Source organism: Mycteria americana, chromosome 11 (assembly GCF_035582795.1).
Source record: "Mycteria americana isolate JAX WOST 10 ecotype Jacksonville Zoo and Gardens chromosome 11, USCA_MyAme_1.0, whole genome shotgun sequence".
NCBI lineage: Eukaryota > Metazoa > Chordata > Aves > Ciconiiformes > Ciconiidae > Mycteria > Mycteria americana.
This window is the reverse complement of record NC_134375.1, coordinates 3467589-3489586: the sequence shown is the minus strand read 5'-3', so window position 1 is coordinate 3489586 and position 21998 is coordinate 3467589. Positions and strand designations below refer to the sequence as shown.

General features: G+C 40.1%; 1 protein-coding gene across 1 annotated transcript; it reads left to right on the top strand.

Moving 5' to 3' along the window:
• The first annotated feature begins 460 nt into the window (after window positions 1-460).
• On the top strand, window positions 461-14066 carry LOC142415387 (haloacid dehalogenase-like hydrolase domain-containing 5). Its single transcript, XM_075513643.1, has 8 exons — window positions 461-693; window positions 3151-3360; window positions 4434-4546; window positions 6218-6311; window positions 7508-7541; window positions 8441-8615; window positions 10713-10901; window positions 11764-14066. Exons 1-8 carry the CDS (start codon window positions 553-555, stop codon window positions 12158-12160), a joined length of 1353 nt encoding a protein of 450 aa, XP_075369758.1. The 5' UTR covers window positions 461-552; the 3' UTR covers window positions 12161-14066.
• The last annotated feature ends 7932 nt before the right edge of the window (window positions 14067-21998 follow it).

Below are 21998 nucleotides of genomic sequence, written 5' to 3'. Positions count from 1 at the left end.
GAAAAATTTTTTTTAGTTACTTCCTTGGCAGAAATTTCGTGCTACTCCCTTCTGCTTTGCTGCTACGGTGGTACCACCTCCTGCTGCGTCTGAGGAGGGGCGGGCAGCTGAGCGCTCCGGCTGGCTCCGGGGCTCGCTGCCCCTCCTCAGCGCCCTGGCGCTGCAGGCTCGGAGCTGACGTCTGGCGGCTCCGCAGCCCTTCGCCGGGCCCCGCGCTGTGCAGCGGTGCCGCAAAGCCCGGCCGCGGGCCTCTCGGCGGGACGGGCCCCGCGTTCCGCGCCGGGCGCCTGCCGGCTGCGCGGGGGCGGCGGCTGCGCGGGGGCGGCGGCTGCGCGGGGGCGGCCACGCCCGCTGCGCCCTCGCGGCCCCTGGCGGCCGCCGCTGAGCCAGCGCTGGCGCGCGCCGCTCCGCGCGGGGGCGGGGCCTGCCTTCCCGGCAAAAGGCGCGGGGCGGGGCCGCGGTTTGAAGCGGCGGCAGCGGCGGGCACGGCCGGTTCTTCGCGCGGCCGGATCTCGGCGCTGCCGCCGCTCCCCGCCCCCCCCCGCGGCCGTTATGCGGCGGGCGCTGCTGCCGCCGCTCCGCGTTCTCCTCAGGGGCGGCGCCGCGGGGCGGCCGCCCTGGGTCCCGGCGCTCGGCGGGCTCTGCGGCGCGGCGGCCGGCCTCCCGGCGGCCGAGGGGGGCGGCGGCAGCAAGGTAAGCGAGGGGCCCGGGGCGGGGCGGGCAGCCCGCGGGCCGGCGGCTGTGTCCCGGGAGCGGGCAGGCCCGCGTGGGCGGCGCCGGTCGCTGCAGGGCGCGTGCGGCGAGCCGGAGCGAAACCGAAACGGCGGCGGGCGGCGGCCAAACCCGGCCTCGGCGGGGCGCGGCCTCCCGGCGGCCGAGGGTGTGGCGGGGCGCGGCCGGGCCGCCCGCGGGGTCTGAGGGGCGGCCGTGGAGGCGGGGGCGCGGGCCCGGGCTGCCCGGGCGGAGCGGCGGTTCCCGCTCCCGGAGGCTTTCCCTGGCCGGCGGGATCGTCTCTCTCCCGTCCCAGCGGGAGCTGGGACGCCGTTACCGGGGGTTTCCTCGCCAGAGCCTGCGAGCCCGCCTCTTCCGAGGGCCTGCGGCCGCTCTGGTGGCTACAGCAGAGGAACGACGACAGTGGCTGCGGTGGCGCGCGGGGCTTCGTCCCCTCTCCTTTGTTGTGGCAGCGCTGCAGCTCTCTGTCGCGAGGAGAGGATTCCTTTACGGTCAAAAGGGGAAAAAATAGCTGTTAGTGTCGTTGTTTCCCGGTTGGGTATACGCTGAATTCCCTTCTTACTTCTTTTTTTCTCCGTGTACTTAGCAAAAGACTTTTTTTTTTTCTTTTTTTTTTGGTACAGTATTGTTCGCTGTAAAATTCACATTTGTAATCTACACTTTTTACAGATAGCAAAATTAACGTGAAGAACTGCGTTTGTTACAAAACTATTACAACATAGCTTCAGTAATTTCACATACCAGCTTACAAAGCCTGAGGAGGCTACTGCATGTTTATCAGCAAGCCCGCAGCGTCGGTAGTGGAGCAGTGGGGTTATTTCTGAGGTAGCGTTCCTGAAGCTGTCGCAGACAGCTCGAAGACAATGGTTGCAAGGTTTTTTGTTTTTAAATAGAGGGGAGAAAGGAGAGGGCTTCAGGGGGAGTACTTGCATGTAAAACTGAACAAAAACCAACTGCCGAATTAAAATCGGTGACACTGCAATACGTTTGAAGTGTTGACGTTATTAAATTGGGCTCTGTCGGGGTATGTACTCAAACTCATGGGTTTTCAAATGTCGTTTGTGTGTCAGGGTTTTAGCAAAGGCAGCCGTGAGAGCCAGCGTGTCAAGGAGCGTGTAGGTAGCTATGTCACCTTTCACATAGCAGTGGTAGTGGCTGTCTCTGTGCTGTACCCAGCTGCAGGAGAAATGTAGCAGGTGAATAATTGATGAGGAACAAAGTGCTGCTTAAACAGGCAAACTGCCCTTCTCCCTGCACGGGAGAGGCAGGGGCTGGATTGCTGTCAGTATGTGCCCCGAGACAGCCTGGATAGCAAAGGCTGTCCCACCTCCGTTGGCTGGGGTCATTTCTGCGCCTGTTCTCCCCATCATGCTCGGTCCCAGCGCTTCATCTCTCACTCCTTTTTCATCAAACGATGAAAGAAGGGATTGTAAATCCCAAGAGTCCTCGATTCCATTTTGTGCTTGGGAGAAGAGTGAAGTTTAGATTATAGACCCTTTCTGGTCCATCCTTTTCCAACCTGATTCAGTAATGGTTTCATTGCTCGACAGTCCTCTCTCCATCTCCACTCCATCTCCACTGGCTTATCTCCATCTCCACTGGCTTATCATCCAGCTCATCTTTCTTACCCCCAGTTAGCCTTGCTCTCCTTTTCTGGGCTCGTGAAATCCAGTTCTTCACTTCTTTGAAGGCAGGCAGTGAGATAAATTTTAGTAACTCAAACAGCATCTTTGTTAAAGGAGGTGCTAACTTTAACGATAGTCTAAATAAAGTTTAACTTTAACTTTAGTCTGCCACAAACAAAACTAAGAATCAACTGAAGCGATGCGTAAGGGGCGCAACAGATCTCTAGCTGTAGTTGGACCTGTTGTGGAACAGAAAAGTACAGGTGACAGCAGGGACAGTTTTAGTAGCTAAACATCTTGTAAGGGAGGAGCCAAGTACAATATTTGCATTCAAGACCTACCTGCTGCTGAAAAATTTACTTTTGTTTATTTTGTTAGTAGCTTATTTTGTTAGTGTTCTGTGCATTGAAATGACCTGTGAAATAGAGTGGGGTTAAATCAATCAAAAGTGTGGCTCGCTGGCACAGCAGCATGTATTTTTTATCTCTTTTCGTCAGTTTAACTCGATTTGTCCCAATCTTCTGAAACGTCCTGGAACTACTCATAGAGCGAGGTAGAACTCAGGGGGCTGCATGCATAAGGAAAAGGGAGCTGTAGGGCTCCTTTTTTCACAGTAGGTGTTGTAGTGTATGAATATGTCTGTAAGGCACGTGAAAATGTGCAAAGTTAAAGATCCCTTCCTTCTCTGTGGAAGCATCTGTTTTTATTGGGCTTTAGCTACTGTAAGCTTTATCAAACAGGCCTAAGTAAGGGCGTAACTAACGTACTCTTTCTTTTCAATTCCTTCTTGCAGCTCAACGTACTGCCATCCTTTGGTTTTCTTTTTGACATTGATGGTGTACTGGTACGAGGAAAGACTCCAATTCCTGCTGCAAAAACAGCCTTTCAAAAGCTAGTTAATTCTCAGGGACAATTCTTGGTGCCCGTGGTATTTGTCACCAATGCAGGGAATTGCCTTCGCCAGAAAAAAGCCGATCAGTTGTCTCATCTACTGGGAGTTCCAGTGAGTAGCTTAAATCCTACTTAGTTGTTTACTTATGGTGAATGTGTCAAATGTATTCTCTTCCACTAAATGCTGCTCAGTTAATCGGTTTTGGTTTTCCCTTAAGCCCCCTGAAATGCTTTGCTGGAGGTATTATAAAAGTAAAAAATGCTGTCCAAAGCTAATGGCATTTCCATTGGTAAATGTACTGATTTTTCCAATGGTAAAGCTAATGGTATTTCTTTGCAACATTATTATTGCGGGAATAAATCTTGCCTTCTCCTTCTGAATAAAAAAACGTATGTGCCAGTAACATGAAACTCTGCTCTAGCAAGCTGAATGTCTTCTGTGATAATGTGCAAGGCAGGAGCTTCCTGCCTCTTTTTGATAGCAGTGGTAAAACTTTATTCCCCCCGATTTGTGGGCACTGCAGGCAGTAGGACTTCTCCGTTGTTGGAGACTGTGTTTGAGCATTAGTAAGAAAGCCATAAAGTTAGTTCTGCAGTGCCTTTTGTTTCGGTAAGGGCCAGCAGACATGGGCATATCTGTATCAATAAAATCCTGTGCGTCATGGGTACAATGACATCTCGGTTATTTTGGGGTTTTTTAGATCTGTAAAGGTGATACGTAGCGATTCATAATAGCATCCTTCCAGGATAACAATTTTACTGTTTTTATACCTATTGAAGGAACGGGGATATGTAAATTAAAAGAAGGAGGTCTTCTGATACAATTAAATCAATGCTGCAGTCTAGCAAAGGGACCACAGTTAGAACTAGGGCAGTTCTGATTCTTCTTCCCTGTTTGTTTTCTGAATAAATTCGGTGATCCTGTAAAACTAGGAGAGAGTTGAATAGAGTAATTCTGGAAGCTGGAAGGAGCGCATGGGACAATTTGTCAGTAATGTATTTTTTTCTGGCACATTATCAATACATTGTCTGTGAAACTTAGGAGAAAATGATGTGGTCGGGTTTTAGGTAAATATGTTTGATTGTTTTGTAATTCATAGAATTTGTCACACCTGTTAATTAAATCTACATATAAAAACTTATCTGAAAAACAACAGACTCCTTTTGTTTTTAAATCCCAAACAGATTTCACAAGAGCAAGTGATGATGTCACACAGTCCTCTGCGGATGTTCAAACGTTATCATGAAAAATGTGTTCTTGTATCTGGACAAGGACCGCTTCTTGATATTGCTCAGGAGTATCTTTTAAAAAAAAACAAACAACTTTCTGTTTAAGTATTTTCTTTAATCAAGTTCAGGGGATCCCGTGGACCAAGCAAAGACCAAATATTTCAACATTACAAATCCAATAATAAGCAATGGTAGTTCTTACTATGATGTCAAATTTAGATGTTGAAAGTGGTTGCTGTGTCGATATTTGCTTCACTTTGTTCTATCTGTTTTAATGAGAAAGGCAAAAAGAGAAAGAATTCTTTTTTTGACTCATATATAAATGAAAGAGAAAGAATTCTTTTTTTTGACTCATATGTAAATGACATTTTAGCACAAAGGGTTTGTGCTCTCCGGAGGATGAGAACGTGGCATTCTAGCTATTATTTAGCTCAAGATCCGCTTGTAAGCGTGCGGCCAGGTCAGGTCACGTTGTTTTTGTAACCAACATCTAGAGTAGAACTATACTTGAAAATATTTTGCCGCTTTTATACTAACTGCCAAAAAGAACTTGAATTATGTTGGTATAACTGTGGTATCAAAGCTTCAAACTGTAATTTAATGACTAGCTTTTGCATAATCTTCACTCATGCTTCCAGTTACTCCCTTCTGTGCTTCTTCCTTTATTGGGATTTTAATTAAAGTTGGTGTAAATCATAAGTTGTAAAAAATGTATATGCAACTTTTAAGTGTAAACTTTATTTCAAATACAAAGATGAGAAAAAGTTACTGAAGGAACATTCCAGTTAGCTGCCAAAATTTGTTAGGCATGGCTAGGAGAAAAGTATATTACAAGTCTGAATACAAAATATAAAAAACATACTTCTGTTAGATAGCATTTTCATTCGGGATAATCTTGTCTTAAAATAACTTTACAAATGGCCTGTGGTGTTAATTCCAATACAGAATCAGGTGGTTTAGTTTGTATACCTGATATATTTAAATAGCTCTTATTTTCATTTGCATTGTAAGAAGTTGTCTTAGTATTGAGAGTAGCATCACAACTGCTTTTTACATAAACAAGCAGTTTTAGTTTGATTACCTCTTGTTAACTAAGTTTAAATTAATGGGGTATATCAGCTTTTAAGAGCGCTACTGTGCAAATCAGGAGGTTCATTTTTCCCTTCTGGTCCTTTCCTTTTTTGATGTGTTTTGGTGTTTATCTTAACTACCTGTAGAGCATCATTAACCCTGATTGGTCACTCCACCATTTTGCAAAAGACTTTGCTTTACGGTGTTTGTTTATCTAGCAATACCTTTGCAGCAGTAATGGCCTAAGGAAAGCACAGTTTGTGGAGACAGTATTTTTTCCTCAACTAGCTCATATTTCTTTCCTGTAATAATTACACACGAAGTTGTCTTGCTGCCAGATAAACTTCTTCTTGTGCTTAGGTAAAGATGATCTTGGAGTATTGCGGGTGTAGAGTGGCTTCTTGCTTTTCATCTCATACTTTGAGAAAGATTTACGTATAATTTCTCTCTTGAGATTTCAGACACATAGGTCTCCTGTTTATAAATAATGGGGTGATCATCTTCTTTTCTCACAGAAAAAAAAGTCAGTCTTTGATATGTTGCTTTCATTCCTAAATAATTTGCTTTACCAGATAAACAGCATATGTTAAAATTGTTAAAATGGAATTACTGACTTTTAAAATCTTTTAATGTAAGCAATTCTGTATCCTTAACTGGTATTTTCCTAGCCTTGGTTTCTGTCAACCTATTACCATTGAAACATTGCGGGAGAAACACCCTTTGCTAGATGTAGTTGACCATGACAGAAGACCTAACGTTCTGGTGAGTGAGTATTTTTGTTTTAAAATTCTTTGTTTGCTCATTAGATGATATTCTATAATAGGGGTCAATATTTAAACTACTGAGCTAATGCTGTTGTTCTTGCATTGTATTTTGACTTTGCTTTTCTGCTTCTTTATTTGTTTTATTACAGCATTTTCAAGAACAACTGTATAGACTTTTTTCTATCAGTGGTAATTCTTTAACGTAATCTTTGATTTTGTAACTTAGTGTTGTGGGAAAACTTATAATTTAGTACAGATACCTAATTCTAAATCTGTCTTGGAAAGCTTATTAGCTTCCTCAGGTGTGCAGAAGATTAAAAAAAAGCTTTTTCCTTCAGTATAGAATTGTCTTGGTATTGTTTCTAGGCTGTGAGGTTGCTTTGATTGTAAATCAATGCTTTTTAACTGAATTTTCTCCAAAGGACTCCCTTTCTTGTTTATGCCGTTATTTAAATATATTTAAATATTAACAGTGTGTACAGTATGGTTTCAACTGAATCGTGCAGAATTTCAAAAAGAAGTGAATGCATACACAGTAAACACATGCGTGTATTGTACATATTCAGGGTCAGTATGTAGAGTGGATTTTTCCCCTGTGAACTCAAGAAATTCTTTGTGGTTCATAGAATCCATAACTCAAGTTCTATCATCTTTTGCCTTGCTTCTCAACCACGCGAATGTAGAAGTTCCAGAACCTGTTAATGTATTTGCCACCACAGGGAGTAAATAATGAAGTGCAAACTCTTATTTGTTTAGCAAATATATTGTGTGTTCTACAATGTATTTTTCTTTCTTAGCAGTGATAAAAGAAATACATTTCAAAAACTATTTTTCAAACGTCTTGTTAATACTAGAGGCCTCTTACTCCTGTGGAAAAACAAACGTCCAGACTTTCATACACAAGTTAATTAAACAACTGAAGCTTTACAGCTTGCCAGAGGAAGTTAAATAGATGTAGGAGGCTGGCAAATGTAGAACACGCTAACTTGTCTGACTGTTTGCCACGAGATGACACTTCAGAGTTGAAATACAAGTTTCTAAGTAAACTGATGTCGGGTATCTACCAAAATAGAGAGTGCATTTCCTGTCAGTGTTGCAGAAGGCAACTGTGGGACCTATACTTGAATTTATTCTGTTAAAAACAGTAGTAGATGTTTAATCTTGTAGAAAACTTTCACTTTTTTCTTATTGCAGTACCCCTCTGCTGTGGAGCTTCCCAAGATTGAGGGTCAGTTATCTTTATTTAACTTGCAACTATCCATTAATAGATGAAATATCTTTATTGTACTTTATAATTAGAATTTATTTTTAGATTGCTGGGCAAGAAAGTTGGCTGAGACAATTCTAAAACTTCTTTGTTAATGACATCTGTCATTAATTTGGAATGTATCACGTGATAAAGCTGTTTTTTAAATGTGTGCAGTTTTCAGCCACGTGGTTTTGGTTTCAGAAGGTAGGTGAGGTCTGCTTTCCTCTTCATCTTCCTTTAACAGGCTGTTGTTGCCTTCCTTTCAAAAATGAGGAATGAAGTGATGTGTTCAGAAGTAATCCGTCTTGTTCTTACAGTTGTCAGGATGGTCACTTCAGAGTTGTAGTATGAGAAGCATCTTGTTTCAGCACACTGTATTCACTCGCATCTCATCTGAAGTACAGGAAAGTAGAAACTGGACTTTAGGAGTTACAAAAATCCACCTCAGATTATTGCTGGAGACCAGAAGAATGTCTAAAAGCAACATTCAAATTTTGTTTTAAGATGAACAAAAAAACATCTCTGATGGATTATTTAAACACTGTATGTAAACATAGAATTCACAAAGGTATGGAAGACTTAGAAATACAATTTAGAAGTTAATATTTTGTGGTGCTATGGAGAAACTTGGCCAATAAAAAAAAAATTTCTTAAACCTGTAGATTTTGCAGTGAGGTCTTGTTACTTCTGAGATTTTCTGTGAATGAATGGGTATGTAATATATTAAAAACCTAAGTTAAAGTTATTGTGACTATTTCATCAGTGCCTGGTTAAATCAAATTACTTGTTCAGTCTCTTTAGACCAAGTTTTAGTGTCAGAGATTTGGTGCCCTGTTAACTAATTCTGTAACTCTATTTTGTAATTCTTGTTCTCATAGCTGTTGTTTTGTTTGGGGAGCCAGTCAGATGGGAAACCAACCTTCAGTTGATAATAGATGTTTTGCTGACAAGTGGCTATCCTGGAAATCCGTATCACCATGAAAATTACCCTCACATTCCTGTACTTGCTTGTAATATGGATTTGATGTGGGTAGCTGAAGCACAGTCTCCAAGGTAAGTGCCATTATAACCCGTGTGGATATCGTGATATATTTGGGGTTTCCTCATTTCTTCAGTAAAATTCAGAGTCAATACTTTTATACAAAATGCGTGCTATAGCTTCACAGTAGGTCTCAGCTTTGAATACAACATCTCTAAAGCAATGCGCTTTCAGCAGATGCTGCCTTATTGTTGTCTACATTATTGCGTTCAGGAAATCAGTTACTCGAGATAAAAACTGCTTTTAAGCTCTAAACCTTTTTGTTTCCCTGCTCCCAGAAGAGTGGGGAAAGATAGGTTTTTGCCTGAGGGCCTCAGAGTCTCAGTTCAAAGGAAAAAAGGGAAAAATTATCAAGGCCATTGTTTCACTTCATTAGGTTCTTCTTTGGTATTTCTCTTTTCCACCCTACAGTTTCTGGTAGGGTAAAGAATCGACCCTGCTAGTTGGAAGCAGGAAGTGTTTTTGAGCTGAGGACAATATAGTGAGCTCTTTAAGGAACATATGAAAAAACAAGTAGAAGACACAGAACAAGGTGGCATGATCTCTGATAGTGGTTTTGTTTGATTTTGTTTTCAGTCGAAGGTAGTTCTTTAATAGTTTTGTTTCCCCTCCCTTCCCCCCAGTCTAAAATCTGAACATACACTGAAATAGAAATTGTTGTTATTGTGACTTGATTGCTGGCTTGATCTGGGGTCGAAGATCTTGTCAGATACCCTTACTTGGATGCAAAGACCATCTCTGATTAGCACGTTGGCAAAAGACGTGCTAGTTTCAGGCGAGGGTAAGGCAACCAATATATCTACAGTGAATAAGGTAGGTAGTTTCAGTTGTGTCCTTTGGGAAAGATCCAGTAAAAAGTCTGGTTTTTCCTTTGAGTTTGACAGTACGGCACGTTTGCATCTGTCAGTGCTGTTACCTTCACTATGGGAATATAATGCTGTGACTAAGTTGTTTTAAGATGTTGCTAATAATTACTGGAAATAATTTTATGCTTATTTATTGGTATTTCATAATACAAAGCAACAAACAGGGTGGAGAGAGGGAGTGAGGGGTTAATTCAGAATTCAGAAAAGCTAATTCTGTACCACATTTGAAAGTGCTACAGCTGCTTCCTTCTTTGTAGCTTTTTTCCTTAAAATACTATTTTGATTTCTAGGCCACTAGAGACTTAATTTCTTTATTAGTGCACCTCATATATCTCTACTGGCTTCTGATGCTCATTATATTGGTGTTTGGGGTATTTTTTGGCTGTAGATACCTGGTTTGAGCAGATATACCAATCTGTGTGCATTAGAAGTTATCTAGCAGCTCTTCTTAAGTAGTAGTATGTGTAACTTATTGTATACAGAATTGTTGTATAGCAACTTTTTATTCTTCTTAGGGTGTTTTTGGTAATGCGACATTCTCAAGTGATATGTGTTAGTTCATCCCTAATCCCACACCCTGACATCAGTAATGAAGTAAAACTGCTTTTTTTCATCATGAGATTACATCTTCTAAATTACTGATTTACTGACTTGGTTGATGACCCATCATCACTGTTTGCACCTTGATCAAAATAACTGAGTGAGTTATCGAAAGAATGCCGTAAAACTATAGTTTGTTCCTTGATCCTCCTTTGCATCTATTTTTTTAGAGAAACCCGTGGGTTTTTGTTTCCATATTACAAGTGGGTTTTGGTGTACTCTTGTGTTTAAGGAGAGGTCAATTTTCCTTCTGACCGATTCTAACTTTCCTTTTCCATTTCTCCTCTTTGTTAATTTAGCTGATTCTTTTAGGTCACTGCAGAGAGTAGATCATTTCAAGAAGCATCACTTTTCTAACTAGGGTATCTACTTAAATGCAAGTAACACTAACGCAAACTATTACTACATTTTAAAAATAGATAAGTCTGGTGTGCTATCCCAATAATGTATTTTTATTGTGGTGTTTATTGTTCAGCTAATCAACACTTAATTTTCAATGAAACAGCTGTGGAAATGCTGCATGCAAACTGAGGGAAATTTGATAGTTACAGGACATGATTTATTCTTAAGAGATCATGAAATAAAAAAGCCTTGGGTTTTTTATCTCTACTTAATATTATTTGATTTGTCTTTATATCTGTGTAGGTTTGGGCATGGAACATTCATGGTGTGTTTGGAAAACATTTACAAGAAGATCACTGGCAAAGATCTGAAGTATGAGGCCTTAATGGGCAAACCTAGTAAACTGACCTACCAGTATGCGGAATACCTCATTAGGGCGCAGGCAGCAGAAAGACAGTGGAAGCAGCCTATTCAGACTCTTTATGCTGTCGGGTAAGATATCGTAAGTCTAACGAGTTCATCAGGAAATTACTCTCAACATGAATACCAGCAATGAAAAATACACAACTCTTACTACTTTGTTTCTCATACCACTGGGACCACCTAACGTTCTTGGTGCTCTGGTGTACTTTTTGTAATGTTTTCAAGCCTCACCGTTTCTAATCTTGAAAAGTAATAATGCATTGCCCTTTCTGTGTGTAATTTCTGTAGCAGCACAAAAAGTGGTTTATATGCAACTAAGATTTCTCCTGATTTTTAAAATTTTTTTTATTATTATTATTTCTGTAACAGGCTGTGTAAATCTAACAAAAAGAATTTGCATGGGTGTTTTTTTTTTTTGTTAGGTTTACTGGTATAACACCAACAAGCGTTGAATAAATGATGGTTATTAGGGAATGTAGAGCTAGAATTTATTTGTGAGGTTGTTAAGCTTGGTCATATGCTACTGCGCATGCTGTCACATCATAGAATCCTTTTCATAGAAAGAGATAAAGCTGTATTGTATTAAAGACTGTTCCAGAATCTCCAAGATGTTTGGAAATATAATGAGCTCATTCATGGACTGTTAATACCTATCCTTGATTTCCCCTCCCCCTGCCCCGGTCTGCAGTTTCAATATGGAGAGTTACTCACTTTTATCATGTGTCATGCTTCATGAAAAGGGTGTAATAAAATAGCAATAGGATTGGATTTCTTCCTATCCGCATAAAGTTATGTAAAGTATAAATCCACATAAAGTTATGTAAAGTATAAAATAAGCTGTTAAATCGAAACCCTAAAAATGTCTTTCATAGAATTGAAATTGGACAACTAAAATTGCACTGCTGACTAAACTTTCTTCTTGTATTTCCAGAGATAATCTCATGACTGATGTCTATGGTGCTAACCTTTACAATCGCTATCTCAAAGAGAACTCCAGAAAAGGTTCAAAGTCATGGATTCAGGCCAAAGTAGCTGGTGGCAGAGGATCTGCCACTCTCTCTCAGGATGATGAAACAGACAACAGTTGGGAGAACGAATTAGCGTCTGCAGCTGCTGCCCACTGTAGGTCTGTTCTTGTTTGTACTGGGGTTTACAACCCTCACACGGAGGTACCCCTGGATACCAGGGAGAGCATAACTGAAATGGTGTTCCATGGCCACAGGGATTTTAGATTTGATCCTGGTTTAGTGGAACCAGATCATATTGTACCAGATGTTGATGCTGCTGTAGACCTGGTCTTCCAGCTGGAGAACTTTGCACCTAATTGAGATGACATGATTTCTGAAGGACTACTCAGTGCTATACTTTTCTTCCCAAAAAACAAGCTGTGCTTTAAAATTATGCCACAAACTGCTGCTTTCTAAAATTTTTAACTTTTCAATTAATACAATCTTATATTAAGTACATTAATATACTTAGGTATATAAGTATATTAAATATCAATAATGCTTTTTCTAAGTACTTTAAAATATGTAATTTCTTGCGTTAGTTGCCCTTTATTGTCCTCCTCTTCATTATGTTAGGTATTCTAATAGCAACTTTTCATAGTAGCTTATGCATGTTACTGGTACTTAAATTCCCACAGGAAGGTACATTCTTTTGTTCGCTGGAAGATTCAGCTTCTAGGTATTGGGGATATCAAGGATATCAGACTGTGGTGCGCGGGCGTTCGCACAATTGCAAACTGCCTGGTACAGAGCACAACGTGCGTTTCGGCTTGGTATTCTGCAAGTAATGAGCGCTCCTTCAAATTACAGCAAAGTTCAAGTCTGTTCTGCTACTTTTGTACTTGCTCACATATAACCCTGCAGCCTTTCTTTTTATCTGTGTTCCCATGTGTCTGGAGCTGCTGTTGCTTCTCTCTACTCTGACATGTAAAGCCTTAATAGAAATGCCCTTGTAAGATGGAGACGGCTGACTTGTTGACACCATTTTTGGAACTCCAACCAAGCTGAACGCAGTCATGTAAGGAAAGCGGCTAACATTGGGTGTCCTGTGTGGCATAATACCTGGCCTTTTTGTCTTTGCCTTTTTATGTGCACTTTTTTGAGGAATTGAGAATCTTAGAAAGCTTTAGCAATTATGTTTCAGGTGTTTCTGTCAGTTGGACTTTTCCACTGAATGAGTGACTACTGCTTGGGCAAAAAGTGCCTAGTAATTTACTTGAAGCTTCATACCACTGAGGTAATTAACAGGCCTTTAGTGTAATATATTTCATCTTGTGTCAATGTTATATGTTGTTTGGTTCGTGGATTTCATAGCTGTTCATTTAAAAAAAAATAATTTATTTTATGTTATTTTTGTAAAATACTTTTAAAACCTTTTCATCCAAAAGATGTCTTTGAAAATATTTTTGTGTTAATGTGTTAAACACAGTATATGGTGTACTTGGGACATAAGCCTGGAAAACATAAGCCAATTAAGTGTGTTTAAAAACAAAGTCAACTTACACACAAATATCACTTAAAATCACCTTGGGGGCTAGTGAGGTTTTTATGGTTGGTGTTTGGGGTTTTTTTTCCAATTAGAAATTGTTCAAACAAAAATCTGTGGGTCTTCAGTGTTCCCAAGTTCTTGCAGAACTAGCAGAACGCTAGCTTAAAAGCATTGATAGGCAGATGGTGGCATAAAGTGAAATGATGTCCCGGCCAACTTCTTCACTGCTTATTATCCTGAAATCAAAATCTGAAAACTCATGTCATGAAGTGAACATTGATGCTATGAAGTCAGATTTGGTTTTTGTTGTGTTTTCTCCATTTGCAAACCACTGTAATCCCTCTCTCTACTATCAGGGTTGTCGATTCATTCACTCATAACGTTTCATAAGTAGCTTTCAACATATCTTGCTGGATCCAGTTTAAGGACACTGCTCTAAACAGTGTTATTTCCTGTTTCTTCACTGGGAATGTATTACAGCAGCACATTCTTGCCTTTTTTTAATTGGTACAATAAACAGATATATACCTATTTCTTTAGCACTTTTCTGTAATACGCCAGTTATTTGCAAAGTATGCTAAATCTTTCTAAGTGAAGACTGTAGTTTTGTAAAATGTCAGGGTGACTGAAGTTGCGTTGTTTCAATACTGAAGCATGTTGCAGAGCTCTTTAACTAGTACCGGAAGCGGTTTCAGGCTGTTAGTGAAGCAAGGAATAAAAATGTGAAAGTTGATGAAAAACAGAGAATGTTCGATTTGTTTCTTCTTTTTTTCCCCAGAATATCCATGAACATTTGAAAAGGTTCATGAAGGAACTGTGTATATACTTTTTAAACTTCATCCCTCATGGAAACATTAACTTATAATGCATATGTAGGAAAAAATACTGTTTGGCTGCTACTGTTTTTTAACTGAAAGGCAGACAGGCTTTTAGTCTATATCCCTCTTAGACCATTTAAGCTATGTCTGCATTGCAGGGATGTGAATGTTGCCTGATGAGTCTGCCTGAGCTATCTTTAATATGATTCTTCGTATGAATGTATGACTGAGTGCCAGTAGTGGACTAGGGTGCCACTAGATTTGGAGCTGTATCAGCACAAAACAAAAAACAGGCAGTTGTTGCCACAGATGGTGGACAAAGATGATTAATATATATGGGTATTACTATAGAACACAAAAGAGAAATGTTAGTGTAGTAGACACTTGTTGTGGTATACCAGTGAGCGAGGCAAATATTTTGGTGATGTATCATGAAAAATAAATTTTTAAGGAAGGATTTGAAGGAGTATAGTGAGTTACCATTGAGGATGTTTACCTGGAGCTCTTGCCAAAGGTGAAGGACCTCACAGCGTCCACTTGCTAGATGCTCCCACAACTTCATTGCAGTGCTAAGCTAGGTACATTGCAATTAGATTGCATATTCCCCAAGTAGTACTGCAACCACACAGCACACATCTAGCTCTCGAGTCTGAAAGCAAACTGCTTCCTCAGTGACATGTTCCAATGTTTATGTGCACGGAGCACTTACGCTGCACTTAGAATTTTGAAATATTACTGGTGTTAATTGTATAGCGAGCTCCTTGACAGAAGTCCTTATGCTTTGCAAAGTGAGTAGAAAAGCATGTGTGTTCCTCCCTCAGGGAGTCCCAGTCCAGTTCACACTTTTACTTAAATTCCCGGTGAAAATATTTGTGCCTAGATGCTAATATGTGACTCAGGCAAACCATCCATTCCACCTGCTTTACTGAAAATACCGAATTCCAGCAAAAGACTTGTCATCTTCATCTTTTTATTAATGTGACCCCTCAAAAAGCACACATGGTTCATTATATTATTATTTAACGTTTTACAAATGAAGACGCTACACTGACAGACTTCTAAGTCTTTGAATTTTGTGCCTCCTATTCACTCAGGAAGTGGTACAGCTGAGAATTTTTTTGAATAGAAGTGTCATAAAACATTGCATCAGAGTTACCACAGTAATTTTTAGTGTTTCCTGCTATGGCACTTTAAGGTGAAATTTAGTGATTCTTTGTTAGTAACAAGCTAAGATGTGGAAAACCTTAGAAGCAATCTGAATCTCTAGTACTGGAAAGGTGCTTTTTTCAGAGTTCTTAAGGAAAACTGAGTTTAGTAAAATGTTCTTTCTAATTATTCAGGTAAGAGTGAGATGGATGAATATTATATTAGGTAAGAAAAAGCTAAGACTCTGTCTTAGCTTTGGCTCCCCTTTCCTTGAATGTCCTCTTACCTGGATTTTCACTTCTTCAATGTGTTTTCAGCTTTGACATTTACCTCTTTGAAATAGATGGCATTTCCCACGTTATGTTCAGTGTATTTCAGTCATGACATAGGTAAGCTATTGGATGTTACAACACCTCTTTCAAGTTTAAAATGTACTGTTGAAACACCCAAGTGACCAGGATGTGCAGAAACAGATCACTGAAATCACTTTTAAAAAATACTTCTGAGGATCTTGCTGAAGTTTCTTCTAAGTAGAACTTGCCCTTTGTTTGCATAGTAGTGGTTTTATTCTTGATACCTTTTGTTCTATTAAAAAAACAAAACTCAAACCCAACCTTTCAAAAATATATCCTGTACTTATTTTTGCTAATACAAAATTGACAATATTTTAAACTCCGGTCATGTATTGTCTTCGGTATCACAAGCTTTTCTTTAGAAGCATTTTTCAATTAAAGTTAGAGGAATGTATGAGACTTATGTTTTAAGAAAAACAAATTTACAGATATCTCCTCTTCAATATAAAAAAATACTTGCATTTAAAATTAAATTTATCATGTCAAAACTTGAATACTCTTAAATGTAATGAAAAGAATAATTATTTTGTAGTAGATCTTACATTTCTGAAATCAGTCTACTACACCTATTGATACTACTTGTTATGGAATAATCTTTTCAAATTGCAGATTTTTTTTGGTAGAAGATCATATCCAGGCAGCTTGTCTTCAAGATGTGAGTAATTCACAATAATCTGTTGCACTATTTTGTAGTAGTTCACTTCTTTCCATAAACCACTCAATATTTATTTTTCTGGGACAACTCTCCTTATGTTGCTGTGTCTTATATTCTTCAGCAACACAAATGTGATGATATGATGTAATCAAATCACATCTAGAAAAATTAAACTTAAAAATATTTCAGCAGTAGTAGGAGATGAAACGCAGCCTCTGCAATGTGGTGGGATTGGCAGACGACTATCGGTAAGAATATTGAAAAAGATCTAAAGTTAATGTTTTCTCTAAGCTCGAAAGATTCTCGCTGGCTGTCAGTGTAGTATTTAAACCTGGTATACCATTTTTAGACCTCTGTTGGAGTGCATTAGGCTTCATCCAGCGGGAATCCGGCTGATGTGCTTGGCGACTGCTCTGCAGAGCAAGTGGAGGTGATCAGAAGCTTCACGTCAAAAGACACCTTGATCCAGCTAAACAGCAATGCAGACATACCCACAGAGCAGCACGCGCTTTGGCAGAGTTGAGGTATTTAAGTCCAGGATCTATTAAATTCTGGAAGAATACAGAAGAACGTACATGGGGTTTGGGCTGGGCTGTTGGGGAGTGCACAGATGTCTGCTTTCACACGTGGCCTGGGTTCGCTTCGCCACTACCATCTGTAGTTCTTGAAGGGGATTATTTGCCGTTCCGGTGAATTAACCTCTCCTTTTGGCAGAAGACATTGAAATACTTAAACTAGAAGATAGTTCTAATTAATCTCCAAATTAATGTCTGGTTCTCTGAGAAGATATCTGTGGCTTGCCTCCTAAAAAGTTTCAAAAATGTAGTTGTCCAGGCCCATCTCCCATTGATGTGAGCAGATATTAATAGGCAATTAGCTTTGGTTTTCACATAAAAAAACTGGTCTTCAAAGCAGCACGTGCCTTTCAAAGGCTCATCAGCATGAGTACAAGTCACAAGCATTTCTCAAAGGTATTTAGTTCAGTGAAGTCCCGGTGCGATCCGTGTCCAGGTGGGAGCTTGTTTCACCCTTGGGAAACTCCCTGCCTGCAGTGTGACCGCTCCTGCAGTTGCCCCAATAACTCTGTAGCTGGGAGACTGGAGACTCCCTTGTCTTAAACACACAAGTGTGGGGCGTCCGAGTAAGAACTGAATTTATTTGAGAAGCGAAAGGTAGGTACCTCCTCTGATGGAGGCTGCGATGGTTTTTGGTGTGGGATTCTCCAGGTGAAGGCGAGGGCTGGCGGATTGCCTCTGAGCTCCCCAGCGGCCGCCGCGGGGGGCGCACTCCGCCATCTTGGCTTTACCTCAGCCCGGCTGCCCGCGGCCGCGCTCAGGGCTGAGGCGCGGTGCTAGGCGCGGGAGGGAAAGGAGGAGGAGTATTGCGACCCTCTCCTGTCGTGTGTCGTGTGTGTCCCCCCCCCCCCCGCCAATATCATAGAAGTAGTAAAATGCAAAACCATTGCCTCCATGCCGTTCTCCAAGGCTCAGTATTTCAGGTTCTCCAACTCCATGGACTGAACTCCAGCTTGGTAAGTGGTAATACGGGCTTGGCAGACCCTCAAAAAGCCAAAATGTTTAAAAAATAGCAGGTGAGAGTGTTCATTCATAATTTTAGCTTCCTGTCATTCACACCCTTTCTTGGTTTAGAACAAGTGCAAAGCGCTTTGTAAGTTTTTCCTGTCAGCAACCGAGAACTTGTGCCCCAGGAGTTTGAGAAACGAGCTCGGAGTTTGGTGCTCTTGAAACCTCTCCCAGCTGCTGGGAAAGGTATGTTTACCCCCCAGTTTTGCTGTAGCTGGTTTCAAATGAATCAGAAATATGCAGTTTTAGTAAGAGCTATGTTCTATGTTTAGGATTTGTGTGCTTTATAAAACTGACAATTGTTTGGGCTTTCTTCAGCAAGAAAATAAGCAACTGTGGCATGGAAGTGTCACTGTGAAGGTTGTTTCTGTAAAATGTGGAAAGGATGCACAGTTGAAAGGCCCTGGAGCATTAGGGTTTTGTTCCAGCAGTGGATGGATGGACTTGCAGAGAGATGAGTATTGTACCATGGCCATGCTTTCTCAGCTCTGGATTTTCAGGATGTCGATGTCAGCTCTTTGTGAGCTTTTTCTTGTTCAAAAAGTGTTTCTAGGTGATGGATGGGAAGGAGGAATACTAACAAAATGATTCACAGAAACATTGTGCTAAACTTTGTCTTTTTCAATGTAAGTTATTTTTGTTCCCAACAGCTAGGGTTGAATCTCAGTTGAGTCAATTAATTGTTCAGAGTGCAGCTCCAAGCACAAGATCTGCATGCAGTGGCACCAAGACATCCACCTTTGTAATGATTGAATATAGTTCTGTATGAAGTGCAAATACATTTGAAATTAATGTATATGTATATATTGCTTTAAATTACACTAATTGCACAGGCAGCTGAAAGGATGTGAACTAGCCCAGACCTCTGGTTGACTTAGCTTTCCACATACCCTGTCTTCTGTGCGCTGGTTAAAAGCAAGAATGCCATGTTGTTATGTCAAGTGCTGCGTAGCTATTTTGTCCCCCCACCTAGTCTCACCAGGGATTAAAGGAAGATAGAAATAGTGACCTGAATAACACTACGCACAGAAGGCAGTTGCTGAAAGAGAGGTAGAAATCTCTCTCCTTCAGTGTCATAGGCAAGAAGACGGGTTACAGGAGTTTCTTTAAAACACAATGGTGTGCTTGTATGTTCTGTAACTTGGACAGAAATGGGTACTAACAGTCTTTATTGTATGGTATCACTGCATATCTTACACAGTCTGTATTAAAATCTTTTGTCTATACAAGGATGAATTCTTGGGTGACGAAATACATCCTGTTTTCAACATTGACTGAAACAGCCTGCACATTGAAAGTTTCAGAAAAGAGTGTTTCTGTGGTCACTTCTGTGAATAAAACAAATCAGTACGTATTCAAAATAGCACAGATGGGTTTACTTTGTGTAATTAAGACCACCTGAGACTCAGCTGGTCTTAATTAAAAGTTCTCCTCCTTGCATTTTGTTGGTCTTGTATGCCAAGCTCAGAATCCAGTATCAGAATCTAAGATCATGCTAAAGGTGCCTTACAGTTTAACACCCAGCTAGGTTTACTGCAGATTTATCTATTGACCTCTTTCTGAAGCAGAAGTAGCACCTGTTGTATAGGTAAGAATATTTCTCAGAATAAGAAATGGATTTTCAATAGGAATTGGGTCTCATATCTTGTTTTATGGAAGTGTATCTGTGAATATGCTTTCTGCTAGTTTAACAGCTAAGTTCCTGACCATAGATGAGGAGAAAAAATATTCAGTGAACTTAGACTATAAAAAAAAGAAAGGGGTATTTTTTTGCAGGTGCAAGCTACATAATGAAGGCCAGTTTACCTCACTAACAAGAAAAGAAAAAAATGGTTGTGATGTGTGTAGATCTCCTCCTGTATCCAAACTATTCCACATTCCTAGAGAATTCAAGGAAGAGTTCCTAGAAATGCAACTAAGTCCCTTTAAAGTGTTTGTCATTGCACTTATTATAAGCCAGCTAAACAGTTGGCATATAGTCATGGTGGTTTTCCACAATAAATTCAAGTTACCGAAAGAGACCTGTTAATTATATGTATTTTAGTTTGCCACACACACTTACAAATGATCGGGGAGCAGAGTTTTGGTTTTTTTCAGTGTGTGTTTTTTTCCCTTCACATAACCTTTTATGACTGGTTTAGCCTGTTCATATTTTCAAGGGTCCACAAGGGTGTCCTGGGGAGATTCTGGCCACCCACCTTGCTCCCTCATCCATCAGAGTTGTGTGGTCTGCATGCCATACAGTTCTTTGGAAGATGACCTGGGAAGCAGCTATGAAACTAGTTATATTGACACAGGTGTGTGTCCTTTCTGCTCTGGAAATACTGTGAGAGCTTATTAGCAGCAAGGCGGGCAGGTTCCAAGGTTAGTACAAGGTGACATATGACTAGCTCATCATTGGTGTATGCTGTGAAAGCACAGGCTTGCTTTTGAAGGCCATGCGTTTTACAGGGTTTAGAGAGAACTATTCTACATGTTATATTCTAGGTCTGTATTATAATAATGGTATTATTTACATAAATGAAACCCAGCTTTGTATAAAATGTTTCATTTTGTCTCGTATTACAGCCTTGGAATTCACAACCTGCTTTTCCCTTTGTATTTTTTGGGTAAGTTGTTTTTTCCCCCCCCAGATTTAGAAACTATACTCCACAGATTTAGAAACTATACTATGGATGTGCAGAACACATGTGAAGTACATCAAAAAATAAAGGTCAATACCTACGAAGAGTAGGTACATGTTAAGCATGACCCTTGCATTATTTCTCTCTTACACGGATCCTCTATACAGCACTGTGCACACCAGTGTCATGTATAGTTACATCCAGGATGTTTCAGTAGTAAAGAATGTGTCATTATAAGAGAATTAACTAACGAATTCAGCTCTTCCCAGCACTCCAAGGAACCACTTTTAGAGCATGGCCATTTCATTGAAAACTGCTGATTGCTGTTTTGGTATCTGAGGCTGTTACTGAAGTAGTAGACAATGCAGAACCAAGTAACTCAGTATTTGGCTCCTGCGGCTCAAAAATGCAGGTTTTAAAAGCCTGCTTAGCTCATCTACTGATGTTAGAATTAAAGAGCCAAGCAAAAAGAAAGGGGTGTTTCTTTGTTTAATTTACAGCAATTAAATAAAGTCCAGGATCTAAATGTTCCCTTGGGAAGGTACAGTCGTAACTACATTGTTTACACTTAATTGTAAGCACTGAAAAAGTTATTTGCACTTCTCCAACCCTGATGACTTTGGTTTTCATTCCTCATCTTCTGGCCAGTTATGCTGGAGAGCTTACTAATTTGAAACAATTTAATGTGCATGCATTTATGTAAGTGATGGGCAGTTGTAAGGATAAGAGGAAGAGAGTTAAGCACTGTTTGTTTAATAAAGGGTACATTAGATCATATCTTGTGTAAAAGTAGAAGACCATATAGCACTGTAGAATAGGATACATAATTTCTTAAAACTTGATTTTGTTTCTCATAATAAACCACAGCAAGATACGTGCATAAAATAACAACAAAAGATATTAATTGCCAAATGTTTACTTTAATTAAACCTTTTTAATGATACACAGTACAATGTATCCACTACTTTGCTAAAATTCACAACAAAAAGCAGGTTTCATATGTTTAAAAATATTTTTCATAATAAATTCATAAATAGATGAAGGAAAAGTATAAAAAAATTACTGTAGTATGCAAGCTTGCTCCCTTGTCTCCTCATATTCCAAATGATCTAGTCAGTATTGTGGTAAGAAAGTTTAAAAGCAAAGTAGTTACTGATGATTAGAAATGTACAGCCTGCATCCCTTGAAGAAACCCTGAAAAACAGCAACAGATTTGTCCTAGAAAATGCAGAATAATTTTAACACTGTTATCATCCAAACCCCTCAAATAATTTTGGAATGCAGTGAATGAATTCAATATGAATTAGAGATTTTTATTTTCTCCCCAACAGGTGTGTGAGCCAGACTCACTTGAATGTTATCTAGTCTCTGGAGTTGTGGGGTTTATATCTGTCAGGTATCAGTGAGTGCGGCACAAAAGAGGGAAAAGCTGGCTGACAGCACTGAGCATATCTGACTATCAAAAATCTTAGCATTTCTCCTTACAGACTT

Excerpts from the sequence above, each read along its gene's own strand:
- LOC142415387 (XM_075513643.1), top strand. The coding sequence starts at position 553 with ATGCGGCGGGCGCTGCTGCCGCCGCTCCGCGTTCTCCTCAGGGGCGGC. Across the intron at positions 694-3,150 it reads AGGGGGGCGGCGGCAGCAAG|CTCAACGTACTGCCATCCTT; the intron begins GTAAGCGAGGGG and ends TCCTTCTTGCAG. Across the intron at positions 6,312-7,507 it reads ACAGAAGACCTAACGTTCTG|TACCCCTCTGCTGTGGAGCT; the intron begins GTGAGTGAGTAT and ends TTCTTATTGCAG.